An 18177-nucleotide genomic window follows, 5' to 3' on the forward strand; every position below is an offset into this window, starting at 1 on the left:
TCCATTTGTGCTCCAGGGCCATCGGCCATGCTGGCGCTGACCTGCCATGCGCCGCTGTTGAGAGTCAAACACTGCTTACCATATTTTGTCTTGACTTAAAGGTTTTCTGGGGATATATGTGCCTCGGTGTCACATGGATTTCCGGAGAGTCTACAGACAGACTTGAAACAGGGCACCAGACTTGATCCATGGATCCTACTCGGGTTCCTATTTACATCTCCCTTCAGTTACCAAGTCAGCCTTAGTGACAGTAAACAAGTTCTGGGGAGAAACGAAGGTAACCACATCTGGGTTTGATTCTATTCAAGTCACCCAGCAAAGCTCCTACACAAATATTAGCCAGAGATTCGGCCATGCTGAAAGCTGGCACTATCTTCTAGCCTTTCCCTGAGAATCATTTGAACGTAGCAAGTGTATTGAGCTTTAAAATGCATTTGCTGAACATGCTGTTTTCCCCTTTAGAGTGAACAAAGTACAGCACACTACTTAAAAACTCATTTTAAAAATCATAATTCCCACCGCTTAGCTAATTAGCTAAGATGCCATTCATTTAAGAAGTACAGACATCAAGGTGGAACATAAAAATAATACACAGGCATTACAGATGTCTAATCCACACAATGATTTAGCAATTCAGGTAACTCTTACTTCTAGAAGCAAAGTATGGAATCAGAAAAGGCCCTGTTCATTATCTCCTTTCAAGGAGATCAGGGTAGACTAGCTAAAAGAGCAGGAAGAGAGAAGGAAGAAGAGGAAAAAAGATCCGGGCAGTTTATTAGCTAATCAATCAATCTTTGGGAAATCTGGCTATTCACACACACATACACACACACACATACACACACACAGAGAGAGAGAGACTTCCTAATATTTGTGTAGCTCTCTATTTCCAAATCCCTTTTACATACATCATATTATTTGATTCTTACACTTAGCCAGTGCCAGAGATGATGTTTATTAGTAATGTGTGAATGATGGAAAAGAACAACCTAGGGAGATCTTCAAAGTAGAGCAGTGGGTGTGGAAGCCAGCTGTGAATCCTCTGACTCAGAGACCCTGTGCCTCTGACCCTACCCCGCTGCCTCTCTGATGCAGTTCTGTGGACTAAGAATATATGATCCAGCCACAGACAAAAGATCTCAGCAGGCCCTTAGCAAGGTTCCATCCCAATCAAGATGTAACACCTTTTAGTCACGGCTCTTTCCCTGCCGGAAACATCTTGGAAAAGGTGTTTCATTTCTGCTTTCCTTGATTTGTTACTCTATTCAACGGCACTGGGATGATGCAAGTATCTCCAACAGGAGCGTAAAAGGAGAGCTTAAAAGGGGAGTGCTTTAAATGGTCCAGTATTACCAGCAGGGTACTACTAATCGTCATCCAGGGGTACACTCTGCTAGTGACTGCAGAAACATTTTCTTCTCCGTTTCCTCATTCAGAAGTTAGTTTTAAAGAAATACTGCAAAAATAGTTTTGCAAACAGCTTAATTAGACATTAGCCTTAACCATTGTGTTTCAATAATTTATGGGGTGGAGAACAAATAGCTAAAACACCATTGGTACTAAAGAATATGCTTCAAAATTAATAAACGATATTTGAGAATAGTTGCTTGTATTATTCTTTAGGCAAACTCCATATGTTTTAGGGTTACAAATAATGTCTTTTTCTCTCTACTTGCTAAAAGCATACTTTCCAACTATAAGAAATTTTCTTCCAAAAAGATTTTTGATAAAACTTGACAAATGAGGTGGGAGGAGAAAAGCATCTATTTTTTTCACTCAGGTGATTGTGTCAAGATGTATATAGGACTTGAGTTTAAATCTAAACTCAAAGCTTAAATCTAACCTGAGATGTGTTAGTTTGTCAGTATCTTTTAAAATCATTTTAACTAATACATTTTAAGTAGCCTATAAAAATGAAAGCTTGTGACTTATTTTGTGATCTGTGGATATAACTAATATACTGCTGACCTTTCAGCATCACTTGTGATTCATATAATCAATATAATCCAAAGAAAATACTTTACTTCTTGGCTTTTCCTGACCCTCATTCCTAGGGTTGGCTTCTCCACAAACAAGATAAAATTTTTATTTCTGTAACACTCTCGGAAAAGACTTACTTGGATAGAAATTGAGATAGTCCTTTATGGTTTCTGGTGATGTCTTACTGTAGTAAATATTTTTTTTAAAATTCTATTGGAATGCATCATGTCCTATTATAAAGTAGATGCAGTGCTTATCAACCTTGAGGCTATTAATACCTATGGACTCTAACTCTCTTCTATGCACTAACCTAAGCTTTGATAAGCCCAACAGTTGTACTTCATTCTTCTCTTTTCAACTCTATGCCAAAATCTATCTTTGGAACCTGATCCTGGAAACTATAGAATGAGATGAAAGAGAAAGGTCAAGTACCAATTAGTCTCAATTTTAGACATATTATTTATTAATTTTGAAGTATATTCTTTAGTGCCAATGGTGGTTTAGTAGATGCAGTGGCAGATAGGCATCAAAAGACAATCTGAAAGTGGTGAAGCAGTTTCTCGCCAGGAAACCCTGACAATATGAGCTTCCTGTGTGGGTTAAGTAAGAATATTAACTGAAAGTAAAAGCATGTGTTAGGGTTGCCTACCAAGAAAAGATGCAAGATAAAGGGTGCCCTAATATTAAGGGAGTAGAAATATCTCATTACTGATAGTTACCACGAAAGGGCTGAGTGTTCCGATCACTCTGAACCTTTCTTGAGCTCTCAAGTGTTTCAGGGCTCCCTGAACAAAATACATTAATCGGTTCTTTCCTCTCTGGCTGAAGTAAGAAAACACATTGTGCCCTGCAAGTAACATGTATTCCAGAACTTTTAACTGTTCCGTTCATTCAACTTAACTTTGACATTTCGGTTTCCATTACCAATCTTGTATTTCTCATTAATTGAGGTTAAAGCGAGGTCGACAAGTATCTGGTCATAGGCTTGTCAAACTTCCACACGTGCTATTGTTGCACCTCCCTTTGTCTCAGAGCAATAAGGAGAGCTGTTCATCAATTTTGACTGCTTTCAAAGTGAAGTGCTTTTGCAGCTGTAAAAACTCCAGCTATTCTTCCGCATTTAATCAGCTGCATGGTGAACATTGCCCTTCTCCTCCCATGATTTGAATAGTAACTCTAAAGTGATCATTTCTCCCTTTCCACCTTAACCAGAGCTAACTAGTGTCAAACTGAATCCATATCAATCAAGGTTATGAAATATGGGTTCCCAGCTTGAAACTTCACAAAAAAACACAATGCAAAAATGCAAGTAGTTATAAGAACTGGGTTATATTTTGAAAGAAATGTACACAGCTATTTAAAATAGAATGTTTAAAATAGAATGTTGATCATATTATCTCTCTCTAGAGGGGGAAAACTGTACCTTCGTTATCATTAGAAGGATTTCAGATCAAATAGATTCTTTAGCTAATGATTGTCACCTCAAAATTATAATTATATGAAATGATCTCATGACAATAGGGATATAAATGTATCTTTGTGTTTAAAACGTGTGTAGGATTATATTTTCAACTTGTGGAAGTTTATAGGTGATATTTATTTCATTTTTAATAAATGAAATAAATCTGGATTTCTCAGTTAACATTCGTGACTAAACTCTGCATGTTTCTATAACCTATAACAAAGATCTCTGCTCAATTTTAGTATATACATCTCTACTTTTTGCATCACCAACTTCTAAAATCCACTTGTAAGATAGACTGACATTGTATGTATAAACGATCCTCCTCACGGACGTGTGTCTAAGGCTGTGTGATTCTGGTTTCTAATGTTGTGTCTCCCTTCTCTTCTCTTTGTGTTTATCCACAGAATGTTTTCGTAGATAAACCAGCGTTCCCGGAGTATAAAGTTTCTGATGCAAAAAAGTCCAAATTCATACTTTTGCATTTTAGCACTTTTAAAGCTGGTTGGGACTGGCTTATTCTCTTGGCGACGTTTTATGTTGCTGTGACCGTACCTTACAACGTTTGCTTTATTGGCAACGACGACCTGTCCACGACTCGGAGCACAACAGTCAGCGACATTGCAGTGGAGATTCTTTTTATTATAGGTAAGAACCAGAGCCTGCTTTCCTAGGAGATTTGCATAGGGGGAAGCAAGTGTCTTCCAGATTTTTCTGACACAAATTTGAACTAAGAACCATTTGCATGGGCATGGCTCAGCCGCTGATGCAAATTATGGAGATGCACATATTTGAATGTCTGAAAATTACCTCTTCCAACTTTCTCTCTGTTCCTTTAGTGCAAACCAAGATGAACCCATGCTTTGTGTTTTCATCTTTATTTTGTCAAAAATGGGCTAAAAAAAAAAAAAAAAGACTTAGTGGCTGTTGTGTTTGTACTCACCCATCCATCATGATCTTAACTGTGTCAGAGGTGGTGCTTGGCAAGAACTCATCAGTGGTGTTCTGATAATGGTCCAGTCCTGGGCATGGTTCTCCATGCCCTCCATGTTCTCTCGGCACGTTGATGGTGGTCGCAATAAGAGACCTGGTTGCAGAAGCAGAGGATTACATAAGGCTTCCAGTAAACCAGGAGGAGCAGTGAGTATCTGATTTTAACTAAAAAAGGCCGCCAGGGATGTTTGCTAAGAGTATTTATCTCTAGACTATTGGGAATGTCAGATGAAGCTGCATCTCTTCCCTCTTATAAGCCTTTTCCTACATTCTATGCCTTAAATCTTTGTCTTGTTTAGACCAAAACTGAGCTCTTGCTTGCTCATTCTTAGGCAAATTCTAGATCTCTGCTATGGCTTGGACTGACTCCCTGTGGAGTTCCCTGTATCTTTCATTCATTCCTGTGGAGTTCTTGGTCTTCATTAGCGACCTTATACCTATTTCTCTACCTCGTCATGGTGATATAGGGCAACAACCTTATTGTAAATATGAGAGAATGTTTGGAAATATTTTCAGACAGTTTTTAAACAGAGAAATGGATTTTAAAGTTGAAAGGAAAGGAAATGAGGCAGATCACAACCTTGTTTTAATGGTGGTGGTACTCTCCATGGAGCTGGTGAAGCTTTGGGAGAGGGGGTCTTCCAACTGAATGAGCGTGTTTGTTCTGGATGAGTTTGTATGACCTATGTGTGGCTTTGGTGCCACTAATTAGCATTGCATCTGCTATCTTAGTACCCCTGCCCCCACCCCCAAAACGTTGGCTGTGGTATGTTTAGGCCACTAGATGGCACTGTTGTCTAGTTGGGTAGCTTGGGAAGGCTACAGATTTAAGGAAACTTTAATTTTTTTAACCTAACCTATGCATTATTAGAAAAGTGTAATGGTAAAGGGATATTAAATCACTGTTAAATGGCAAATAACAACATTCTAGTTTGTAAAGGAATTTAAAGTGAAAACTGTAATCAAATTGGTTGTGTCTATGTGCCAATCCATTGTGGTTTTAGACCCTTTTACTTGCTAACTTTTAATGTCTTCTTCCATCCAAGACATATACACAAATGAACACTCTAAACAGACTTCTAATAACCTGGCCAAAGTACTCAAGAACTTGAGAGGTCATTTAACATGTATAAGCTTGAGTATATCCTTAACAAATATTTTATATAATAATTATTATTATTACTATTATATAACCTTGCTCATAGGGATAAGGTTACATCCTGAACTTTCTTTTCCACTATTTCTGGTTCTTAGACATTTGAAATTCCAAGGGCTTAGAAGCCAATTCTGATACTACATGCTCATTGGCAGATGATGACATGTTTACACTCAGAATTGACACGTGTGAGAAAGATCTTTTATTTTATTTGTTTTGGGTTGCTTCCCTCTGTTAAAGCAACAGAGTCTGGCTTGCCCCCCATAGTTGCCTCTAAATCTTCTGTGTTCTTTCTTTATGCCGTCAACGATGTTTCAGGGAGCAAGGTATTTCTCTAGGAAGACAATACAGTAGTCTCTCCTTATCTGCAGTTTCTCTTCCCAGGGTTTCAGCTATCTGTTGGTCAACCACGGTCTAAAAATATTAAATGAAAAATTCCAGAAATAAACATTCATAAGTTTTAAATCGAATGCCATTCTGAGTAGCATGATGGAATCTTGCACCATCCCGCGCCACTCTGGACGTGAATCATCCCTTTGTCCTTCATATCCAGGCTGTATACACACCTGCCCGTTAGTCACCTAGTAGCCATCTTGGTTATCAGATGGACTGTCTGTTGTGGTATCTCAGGGCTGGTGTTCAAGTTGGGAGGTAATATATCTCTTTTGGAGAGTCACAATGAACTTTATAGCATTATAAATCCTCTGAGAAATCTAGTGGTAAAGAAATCTGTTTAACTGTGATTAATACAGCACTTTCTATAGTTATTTTTAACTCAGAACTCGCTCCTCCCCAGACCACTTGGTAACACTCTTTTGGGAAGACTGAGATTAAAACATTCTTCCCTGATAGATTCACTATAAAGAAAGTATCTGAATATAATTATGCTAGTCAAAATATAAATATGAATCATGAGCTTGAATTTCTATTCTCTTCCCCTTAAAATGAAGTTTGTAAGCCATATTCTTTTTCTTGATACATTTTTATTGATTTCAGGGAGGAAGGGAGAGATAGAAACATCAATGATGAGAGAGAATCACTGATTAGCTGCCTCCTGCACGCCCCCTACTGGGGATCAAGCCCACAACCTAGGCATGTGCCCTTGACTGGAATCGAACCTGGTACCCTTCAGTCTGTAGGCGGACACGCTATCCACTTGGCCACCAGCTAGGGCCATCTTAGTTCTTTAGAATCAACAGGACACAAGGCTTGGCTTTAAGTTACAAAATAGTTATAAAATTACTTTTAGTCTGAAAACCACCCTACATAACTTAGCTATTGATTCAAAGCCTTACAGAATGAGGAGTGATTTATAGAACCTAATCGTTCTTACATTACAGGTGGGAAACTGAGCCCTAGTGATATGCCCAAAGCCCCATAGCTAACTGATGGCAGACTTGGGTCTCCTAGTTGTTGGAAAAGGTTTCATAAGAGTTTATAACCAATATGATTCCATTTTCTGAAAAATTCCACTCAACTTAATTTCTTTTATTGAAAGCAATGAGGCAGAAAATGAGAGAAAGAGGTGCCAACTTCTTTCTCTTTCTTCAATGAATGCATAAATTAACAGCTTGAATCTCTGAAATCTCAGTACTTAAAACTGTAATATACCCATAGGTCCAACAATCATTTCCTTCTTAAAAACCCAAAGAACCCAGTTTTGTGCAGGCAGTAGTATGCCCAGACAGACACAGAGAATGAGTTATGAGTATTCTAAGCCAGTGGTAATTCCCTTCCCTTTAGCCAATTTCAGGAGTAGGGGTAAAGGTGTGGCCAGTTCAGTCCAATAGGATATAAAGAGATCATTTCTGAGGGCTTCTTGGAAATAATTTTTCCCCTGATCAAAGAGAAGCATGTGAGGAGAAAATATTTGTGTTCCTACTCCTTCTGTTCCCCCTGGGGTTGGATATGATGGGAGGACATGATGTGTGTAACTCCTGCAGCCATCCTTAATCATCAGGAGAGGCATAGGAAAGAAGATGTGGATGGCAGAGCAGAAAGTTGAGATATTGCACCTCTGGACCCCTCGTCAGATGATGTAAGAATGTTCCCATTACTGGAGCCAGCTAATTAGATATTCTGTTACTGATTGATATGTCATTCTAAAAATAACAGAACAAATTAAGAAAAATTCTCTAGCATCTTGACCCCTTGCACTAAGTCATTTCATAAGTCCTACGATATGTCCTTTCCAAAGGAACAGAATGCTCTTTCTCTGTCTTGTCATTCCACTCTGACACAGGCTAGCTAGGAATTGGTCTGTACATTCTTTGTATCTGAGATTATTACCACCATGGCTTCATAGGCTACACCATAAAACTGTAACTCTGATGGACTTGGTCTCTCTGAGAGCCCCCAGAAAGTAAAGGTCAAAGGAAAGTTGATGTGCAGTTCTACTTCCTATTTGCTACATTCACCTTAGTCACAAAAGGACAGTTGAGAGTCATGTGAGATAAAGGGAAATTAATTATACATTGTGTGGACCATCCTGTCTAGGACTGAACATTTAGCATCCTTACCCACTACTCACCAGCAATGCTCCCCAACTATTATGACAATCCCAAACATCCCAAAGGAATTTTCTCCCAATATTATATTTTTAAGATTATACTCTGTTGATCTAGGTAGTTCTTAGTCACTGGTTCTCAGTATCATAATAGAAAACATTCCAGAAACATGTGGGTTTGACTTTAATTCGTTAATCAGCACCATCATTTAGTGTTTGTTTAGTGCTTTTAGGTCACAATTTACAAGTGATTTTACCCCAACTAATGAACAGAATTCTTATAAAAGCAGTATTTCTTTTTTCTTAATACATTTTTATTGATTTCAGAGAGAAAGGGAGAGATAGAAACACCAATGATGAGTGAGAATCACTGATTGGCTGCCTCCTGCAGGCCCCCTACTGGGGATTGAGCCCGCTGCAATCCGGTCATGTGCCCTTGACCGAAATTGAACCTGGGACCCTTCAGTCTGCAGGCTGACATTCTATCCACAGAGCAAAATTGGCTAGGGCTAAATGCAGTATTTCTTATAAGCATATGTCTAAATTTTTGTCAGTTCTGATTATTTTATTTCTCCTTTTGTCTGCAATACTTTATTAACCAATGCTTTTTATCCATTTACATGTCAACAATTTTTGCTATTTCAGAGATTATTTCTTCTCACTTAATTTTTAATATAACCTTGTGACATAATCATGCAGGTATATATATTCATACTTAGGAGGGAAAGGGGAAAAAAACAAAGCAATTAATTTATCCACGATCTAACTAACTACTGACCAAGCTAGAACTATAGCCCTAAACCTATTTGTAAAATGGGCAAAACAGTATCAATCTTGTGAGGATTTAATGAAGTAATTTTATTTTTAAAAAAATAATCTCACTCACTGTTTAATCAGTAAGAATGAGTATTGTCAATAATATTATCAAGCCCATATCTCTTTGGTTTGTTTTAATATCCATTATTTTCAGAAAATCAGCCCTCTTTGATTCATACTGAAAATCCAACTTGAACACAAGCCCTGAGATACGACGACAGTCCATCTGATAACCAAGAACATTCCAATTCCCTCGGCTTTCAGGAACACAAGTGTCTGGGGACTCATTTACCACTTAAAGGATCTGAGGCTTTTACAGCTGCTTCTACAGACTTGCCTCAGCATTCTTTTAGAAAAGCCCAAATTAGATCTTCCATCGACTCTAGTCCTGCATTCTTTATTTGCAGCTCTTCGGGATCTGGTGTGCATTAAATGATCCCAAACAACATTACAGGCAATTATTCCAGTGTCTTCTCCCATCCAGTCTTCCATCACCACTTCTAGGAACAAGGAAATAAGCTGATCTGCATTTCAGCTCCTCCCCTTTTTTCTTCCCAGCTCTGATGAAGCCTAAAAGGCACAAGCTGGGCTTCCATTAACAGTCTAGAACAGTGGTTCTCAACCTTCCTAATGCCGCGACCCTTTAATACAGTTCCTCGTGTTGTGGTGACCCCCAACCATAAAATTATTTGCGTTGCTCCTTCATAACTGTAATTTTGCTACTGTTATGAATCGTAATGTAAATATCTGATATGCAGGATGTATTTTCATTGTTACAAATTGAACATAATTAAAGCATAGTGATTAATCACAAAAACATATATGTGTTTTCTGATGGTCTTAGGCGACCCCTGTTAAAGGGTCGTTCGACCCCCAAAGGGTCGCGACCCACAGGTTGAGAACCGCTGGTCTAGAAGGAAGTCATTACCTAAAGCTTCAATCACCAGCTTCAGAGTAACTGAGACTTGTCTCCAGCCAACAACTTCATCATTTTCCTGAATCTGTGTTCAATTTCTAATAGTTTTTTTAAATACATGTTTGTCTTGTAAAGCTTTCCCCATATCCCGTATAAATATGCCTTTTCCCACTTAACGTAGAACTGAGAAATAATGTTCTTATACTATTCAACTCCAGTTCAAAAAAACTCTCCAATAGAAATCCAAGGTTCAAAAGGAGTTCTTTCATTCTTTCAGCATTCTTTTTTACTTTTAATATTTTTATTGATTTCAGAGAGGAAGGGAGAGGGGAAGAGAGCTAGAAACATCAATGATGAGAGAGAGAGACTTATTGACTGGCTGCCTCCTGCATGCCCCCACTGGGGATCAAGCCCACAACCCAGTCATGTGCCCTGACTGGGAATCGAACCCAGGACCTCTTGGTCCATGGACCGACACTCAATCCACTGAGTCACCACAGCCGGGCCTTTCAACATTCGCGAGTGTCTTTTTCTGTTAGGGTAAAATATATAAATTTCACTGGAATGTGAAAGAGTATAGACATTTTATTATACAAGAAAACCTCAACTTACAGTCATTTTCCTGAGATGTGCAAACCAAGACATGTCATTCCCCCCTTAGATAAATGACTAAATTAAAGATAAAAACTTGGATACTGGAAAGAAAGACTTCAAACAATAAATAGGGTTGAAATTTCATAATGATGAGGGAATTAAAATAAATTTTACTGCTGCATGATTTGGGCATTCTAGTATTCCTGGGCTACGTATTTAGAAGCGTTGATTGGTTAGCATTCATTTATCTCTTAGTGTTTGAGTCCCTCCCCCCCCTCCCCTCCCTTTCTTTCTCATTCTCTTCCATTTTTTTTCCTAACTCTCATAATCACAGTCTCCCTCCTACTCTTTCTCTGACATTCAAACATAGGATAGTAATGAAAGTCCACACATAACACCCCATATCTGCACGTCTGCACTCCCACTAAGAGTAATTCATAGCCATACTTCAGATTTGACCTTTGTCTCGTGTGCCATTTTTCACCCAAGTATGAGAGCATTCCCAGTGCCCACAGTCCCAGTAAATACAACTGGAGTATCAAATAAATGGAATGTATTGCATTGAGCGTTAACCATTGACTAGAAATGAATCACTGCCCACTTGGCCATTGACCAGCTATTGTCTGCTAAAAAAGTCTAAGCCTGAGGATAAGAACAAACAAAAAACCAGAAAATTACCCTGCCACTTCAGATTTCCAGAGAAGTGTCACATACCCAGTATTTTAAGAGTGAAGAGATTTTGTATGTCAGAGTGCCTTGAGTGGGAAAAACAGAGCATTGTAAAGTAAGGTACTATTTCATTATTGCTATTAAGAGCTCCCATATAAGTTGGCTTAAAAGTACCTACATAAGCCCTTGAGCAAAGATTGGAATTGCATTTATTTTATAAATATACTATCGGCTTAATTATTGCTTCTTAAGGCTTTTCAGAATATCTCCTGGGAAGATGAAATGCTATGATAAATGAGCTATTGAATGGATACCCAGGATATGTGACCACTGTATTTTTCTTAACCGCATGAAAATGCAGAGTTTTCATTTCATTGGTTCAAAATTTGCAATTAATAGTTTCCTTACACTACAATAATGGGTGTATGTTTGATTAGAAAAAGTACTTTATTGGCCATCATTTCCTATTAGACAAGTAGATTTTTAGAAATATTTCCTCTATTCTTTGCTATGAACAAAAATCACTAAATGGCAATGTTCTAACAAACCAACAAATCACATTCTCCGGACATTTTCTTTTGATTAGTTTAATTTCTCCTCTGTGAATATACCGTGCTAATTACATAAGGTTTAAAATAGAAATAGTGGAGAGAAACAAATGGCCTTCAGCAACACCCATTCCAACACAACTGCCTCCATGTGAAATTTTTCTGGTATCGTTTCCTCTTATTTCTCTTCTTGTGGATGTGATCACAGTCTATGCAAATTTAGGTGCCTTGTATTTTACAGACCTTTTTAATATATTTCTCTGTGTTTTATAAATATTTATAGACATTTAATATTTGCATAACATCCCATCATGTAAAGGAGCTTTTCTGTTTAGTTAACCATGTCTTAATGGTTACATATTGCAGGTGATATATCTTGCCACTTACACAAAAAAAATAATGAATACCTCCGTGGAAAATATATTTATTCACTAACAGAGCAAATATATATTGGATGCCCATTGTTTGCTATGCACTATTTTAGATGTTAGAAATAGAGCAGTGAAACAAATAGAGACATTTGCCCTCAAAGGTGCTACATCCCAGTAGGAGACAAACAGGACACAAAACAAATAAGAAAATATATAGCGTGTTAGATAGTGGTGAGTTGCACAGAGAAGTAAAGCAGAGAAGGGGAAATGATTAGCTAAAATGGGAAGCTAATGGTGAACATGACGTGTACATAAAAATGGAGGGGAAGCAAGGGGACAAGCAATCACATGAACTACAAGTCTTGATGAAGAACATTCCAGAGAAAGGGAACATCAAATGCAAAAGACTCTACCTCGACATTTTGAATTCTTTTAAGGAGTGGAATTACTGGGCCCAAAATAGTAAGAGATACAGCTTATAACATTTTCAGAGTGTTATCTTTTTAATCACATTATCCTTAGAGCATTTATTTATCAAAGTTCTAGTTGAAAAGCAATTTGTTCTTGCTAGTATTTTTTTTTTTTTACAGTAATGGCTATTGTGAGAAGTTCTAGTTGCATGTTGCTTTCTGAATTTCTTTAATGCTACAAAGCATTTCATATAACGGAATAAGTCAGATAAAATAATGTTATCAATATTGTTCTACTGTGATTAACTACTATTTTCCCCTTTAGAAGATTAGATATACATAGAAAATGAGTTGTATTTGCCTGACAAACACAGTAGTTATTTCACCATGTACCTGAATTCACGATGTTTAAATATGAAACATTCGTTAGATGACAAATTTGGTGGAAAATTGTCTTCACTGCCCTGAGACTTACATATTATTATAAATAGACTACAGGAAGGAGCACGTACTCATAAAATATGAAACAATAGTGCTTGTTTTGTACAAGACAAGGAAATTAAGAATGGAATATTACTAAATTTAGAAACCCAGAGGAAAATTATGAGTTCTTGATTTAGAAACATATTGCACAGTAATGAGGTGGGTTTTTTTTTCCATTTTCCTCTTAGCAACATGAACTCTGCTATGTCATTCTCTCCTCTTCCCACTTTTTCAAGTATATTTTCTTGCAGCATATAAAAATACTGTATTCTGTAAGTAAAAATTGCATTATTTATGTGGTTTATATTTCCCAGTTGAATCCATGCATTTAGCATTTGCCATTGGAATAATCTCCTCCACCACTACCCCAATAGTTTAAAGATAAATAATTTTTAAAACCAAATATATATTGAATATATTGAAAAGTTGTTTATTTTAGATAACAAAAGAATATTATGGCCACCTGTCCCTAGATGTCATTCATTATGTGTTATTCAATTTGCTAAATATTTGTTGAAGATCAAAATACTGTCACCCAAGTGATTGCACATGGCAATTCTCCACCATGGCATAGAAGACCCTTTAGGATCTGGACTCTATCTTTTTACTTATCACCACTTGCTTCTCCTTTCTGTGGGTCCAGCCATATGAGACCCCTTGCAGTTCTTCAACTGTATTATTCCTTGCATCCTTTGTATTTTCATATCCTCTTTATTTTATACTCTCAGAGAAAAGTAGCAAGATATCTCTTTACCCAATCAAATGCTCCTTATCCTTGAAGTATCATCTTTGACCTCTTCTACAAAGTCTTCTTTTTAACTCTTCTTACTCCTGTCACCACAAGTCTGGGGCTTCCATCGCGCACTATTTAAGTGCTTTCCCTCTCACATTCTTCAACCCTATTTCATAATTGCTTATTTATCTCCCCACACTCACATGCCATAAAAAAAAACAACTATGCACTCCCAGAGGACATGGATTGGATAATATATTTTTCTCTAGTTCCTTCAACTAGTATAGTTTCTCACCCATAGTAGGCAGGAAACTAATGTTTGCCTACTGCCATAATTCAGATAAACAAAAAGTTAAGCTCATTGAGTTAAACAATGGACTTATTTCCAAAGGCAGGCCTATATGGTTTTATACGTGGTCCCACAGGTATTAGCAATTCTTTCTTGGTGTCTCCAAAGCACTCATCACATAATTTTTTAATTTCCAGTTTTCTACCTATATCCCCTACTAAACTAATTTCTTTGAATGCAGGAAGAGAGGATCAATCTTTGTACAACCCACACCCAGCCAATATACGTACATACTAGGTGATCAATAAATGCTGGTTGAGTAAATAGATGGGAAGCAAACATTTATTAGCTCTATTTTACTCAAATAGAAATTGGAACTTAGAAAAGGTTACAAAAAAAAGAAAAAGGAAAACCTTTCCAAAGGACACTGCTACTTATGGGAGAGCCAAAATTAGAACTCAGTTATATTTTGGCTCATAACATTTTATTATATCACCACATTTAACTGGACTAACATTATAATTTTAAAGAATAAAATCCAAAAAATGTATGTGTATTTCAAACTTGCTAATGTTATGTCCATAAATATGATTATTATTACAGTTTCCATGGAAATCAGTAATTTTGGTGATATTCCTCTGGAGAGATTCCAAACAGGTTAATTTACATTGGATAATCCAAACAGTATAATAAGAAGTGTAGAAAAACTCAAAATACACTGGAATGAAACAAACATATAGGTTTCTGAACAAGAAGCAATTCATCTCTTTGGGAAACCAGTTGTGAACAAAGAGGAGATGCCCACAATCAGAGACTTTTCCAAAACACAGGTATGAAGACCTGGAAAGGTGGTTTCATAGGTGCACAGCAATACTGTGTACATACAAGGCAGGGCGTGAGAATGCACAACCAAAAGAGTAAATGGGAAAAGGCGGTTGGAATGATCCTTGCTGTACTTGAGTTGATGATAGAAGTAAAGGTCTAGAATGTAAGTTGTATAAGTTTGATAAAACAGGAAGAAATTGCAAGGAGGTTAATTGCTGTTGCAAACAACCAAGTTTTTTTCTTTTTTCAAAGAATGGAAGCAAGAGATGGTAGTGCAGAGAAGCACATGAAGATGTGATGTTTCTCTCACAGCCCAGAGTGAGAGATAGATATCTAAAAAGATGATAATGACACACAGAATGAGCTATGCAGTGGCAGAGGGAAGCAAACTCGTCAAGAGAGGCCAAGAGGGTATTTTCTCTATTGATGAAGGTCAGGGTCCTGTTCTGTCTTCGGGTCCTGGTCTATCTTTTCCCAGCCCTGTCCCACAGTGTCCACTCCATACATACTGATCAAAAGAAAATGAGTTTAATTTAGACCTGCGCTGCATCTAAAGAAATGCTGTGACCTTAAATGAATTGCTCTTTTAAATCACAGTTTCCTTATCAGTAAAATGGGGAAACTAATATGTATCACAGGATTGTTTTGAGAATCAAATAAAACATACAACACCTGCAAAAAAAAAAAAAAAAAAAAAAAAAGATGTGATGTTTCTGGCTGAAACATGTTTCTTCTGTATAGTTAGTTCACGTCCACATCAGGATCCATCTGGTGGCACACATACACATACACACACACACACACACACACACACACACACACACACACACATTCTTAAGTTCCTGACAAGGACATTATGTAGATTTGTGCACGTATGTTGGTGAGATGAGGAGGGCTGATCAATTTTTAGGTCATCTGGTTTTCTCTTGAGAGACTTACTAGCCTGAGGATACTTGTAGCAATAAAAGGACTTTTTCTTTTTATAGGACATATTTCTGCCCCCAAAATTATTCATTCTTTATTTGAAATCCAGATTTAACTGGCTGTCCTGTTTGCTGAAATTGCAAGTATATACTGAGGTGACCTCAATGGATCGTATTAATACCTCTGCTTTAGCAACACCAGGAGGTTAAATTCCTAGGAGCTGCTGCAGAAAAGGTTTATGTTGAAATGATGCTGACCAATTTTTGGCTAGATATTGAGAAACAAACAAATAAGAAACTATGGCTTCGGAGTGCTGCCATTGTTAGTAGAGTCTGGAGAACTGGATGCATCGCTTGCCCATTATGATAGCAGGTCACATTTTGATTGGACTGTCAAGACCAGCCACCAAAGCACTATTTCATGGGACTAGGAACTGTTAAATTGCTAAGTTAATGAAAGGATGAGAGCTGTGGTCTTTGCGTTGTGTATTAGTTAGGTTTGATCAGCTACTGCAACACGAGCTGCAACAATAATTCAGTGGCTTCTGAGACTAGAAATGTATTTCTCACCTAATGTCCTGGGGAATATATTGAGGGCTGGTAGGGAGAAATAGGAGGAGGTGGTTCTCTTATGTAATTATTTAAGGACTGAGACTGACAGTGGCTCTACTAACTTTAATGGGTGGCTTCTAAGGTCACTTTGTTCTTAATTCCAGCCAGCAGACACAGAAAATCAAAGAGCATGGCAAAGCAAATGTGCATAACTTCAGCTAATAGTAATGCAAGATTCTTTTTAAAGGTACCCAACAAGTTGTTAAGGCTGTATTACTAGAGTAAAACCAATTCTAAAGAATTACTAGAAGCATTATATGCCCACCCAATTGGCAAAGTCTAATAATATCAAGTGTCAAGGAGACTGAGGAGTAATAAAAACTGAAAACTCTGCTGGTTGGAGTGTGTCTTCCACTCTGGACAGGCTATGTCTGGGGATTAGCTTTTGTCTTTCCTGGTACAGAGAGGAGGAGGGTGCTTTTGAAAAGTATGTCCTGCTTTGAAGCAAATAGGGGCAGAGCAGGTAGCTTTTCAGGTGTCTGCTTCTCAGTTGCCTTCAGCTCAAAATAATTCTAATGCCAAACTGGCATATTTTTGGATGGCATAAACTGCTAACCTTTCCATATCTTACTTCCCAAAGGATAGTAGTCAGCTATGTAAGTTGACTACTTTTCTTTATTATGCTAGCACTTGAGAACTCCTTTTTAAAATAAAAACTGATAGGGCAGCTCACTATGTAAAATGAATAAAAGCTCAGCCTGAAAAGAGAAAGGGGGACATAAGAAGGGAAAAGCCCAAAGTCATGAGACTTGTGGAACTAGAGAAAATCGCCAGGACTGGGAAAAGGAAACCCCATCAGTTGGAGACAGTTGGAAGAAATGGAGATATTCATCCTGGGGCACTGAGTCAACTTGATGACTGATCTTGAGTATTTATGGAAAGGGCTTTGGGATGGGAGAGGACAGTGTATTCTGTGTTGTTGCTCAGGATGAAACTAGAACCAAGGAAAGGGTGCTACAGGGAAGAAGGCATCTTGAGAAAAGGCAGAACTACTTAGTGATGGGCATGTCAAACCAAGGGCTCTCAAAAGGCAGGGAGCTTACCACTGCTGGGGGCATTCGAAGACCGGTTGGCCATATCCTTATGAAGGATGACATGGATGGAGTGCCTGCATTTGAAGACATTAGGATAGAAGACTTGTAGGTCTCTTCCCTCCTATGTGGGTTAATGGGATGCTGATATTGAAGGTCAAACTGATATAAGAGTACACCATGGTACCATTGGCCACACTGGTACAAAACAGGAACCAACACCAGCTTCAGCCACCCCTCAATCCGCCTGGTTGCCTCTTTTAATTTCACCTTTTTTTCTAAATGCAATTGCTCTTAAGTTCCATTTCTCACTAAGTCTGCTGCTCTTAAATGCTATTTCTCACCGAGTCTGCTGTCCTTTCTTTTTCTTTAAATCTTTCACTTTAAGGTAAACAGAAGGGACAAATGCTGACAAGATAAGCAAGGGTTGAGTGGTATGAAAATCTCATCTACTATTATTGGCAATTGATTACAGTCATTCTTAGGATTATTAGTCCCTCAAGCCTCTTCACTAATCAGCTCTCAATTATTCATTCTTTCCACATCTTGTAGCTTGACTTTGTAGACATCACATAGTGTTGAAAGGAGAACCTCACAAGCCATCTTTAGAACATTAGTCTGGCAGCTGGTTTAGTGAAATATCTCTTCACCCGAGCTGTACTACATTGATTAATTTTTAAAGGAATAGCAAAATGAAGATATTAATTATTTGTATGTGGTGCATATGCTATCATACACACAATTATATTTTAATTTACTTTTTATGAGTAAGCCAATATGATTTTAAAATTATTTCCCATCTGGCATGCATGCTAATAAAGAAAAGGAATCTACTCATTTGTGCCATATTGAATTTAACC

The 18177-nt window shown here is 37.7% G+C and overlaps 1 protein-coding gene across 1 annotated transcript in view; it reads left to right on the forward strand.

Moving 5' to 3' along the window:
• The window catches only part of KCNH8 (potassium voltage-gated channel subfamily H member 8), a 285516-nt gene that overhangs the window by 164449 nt on the left and 102890 nt on the right, over nt 1-18177 (forward strand). Inside the window, exon 5 of the mRNA XM_059662919.1 lies at nt 3850-4090. Coding sequence (XP_059518902.1) covers nt 3850-4090 — 241 coding nt within the window. The remainder of the gene's footprint in view (nt 1-3849; nt 4091-18177) is intronic.

This window comes from Myotis daubentonii, chromosome 14 (genome assembly GCF_963259705.1).
Source record: "Myotis daubentonii chromosome 14, mMyoDau2.1, whole genome shotgun sequence".
Classification (NCBI taxonomy): domain Eukaryota; kingdom Metazoa; phylum Chordata; class Mammalia; order Chiroptera; family Vespertilionidae; genus Myotis; species Myotis daubentonii.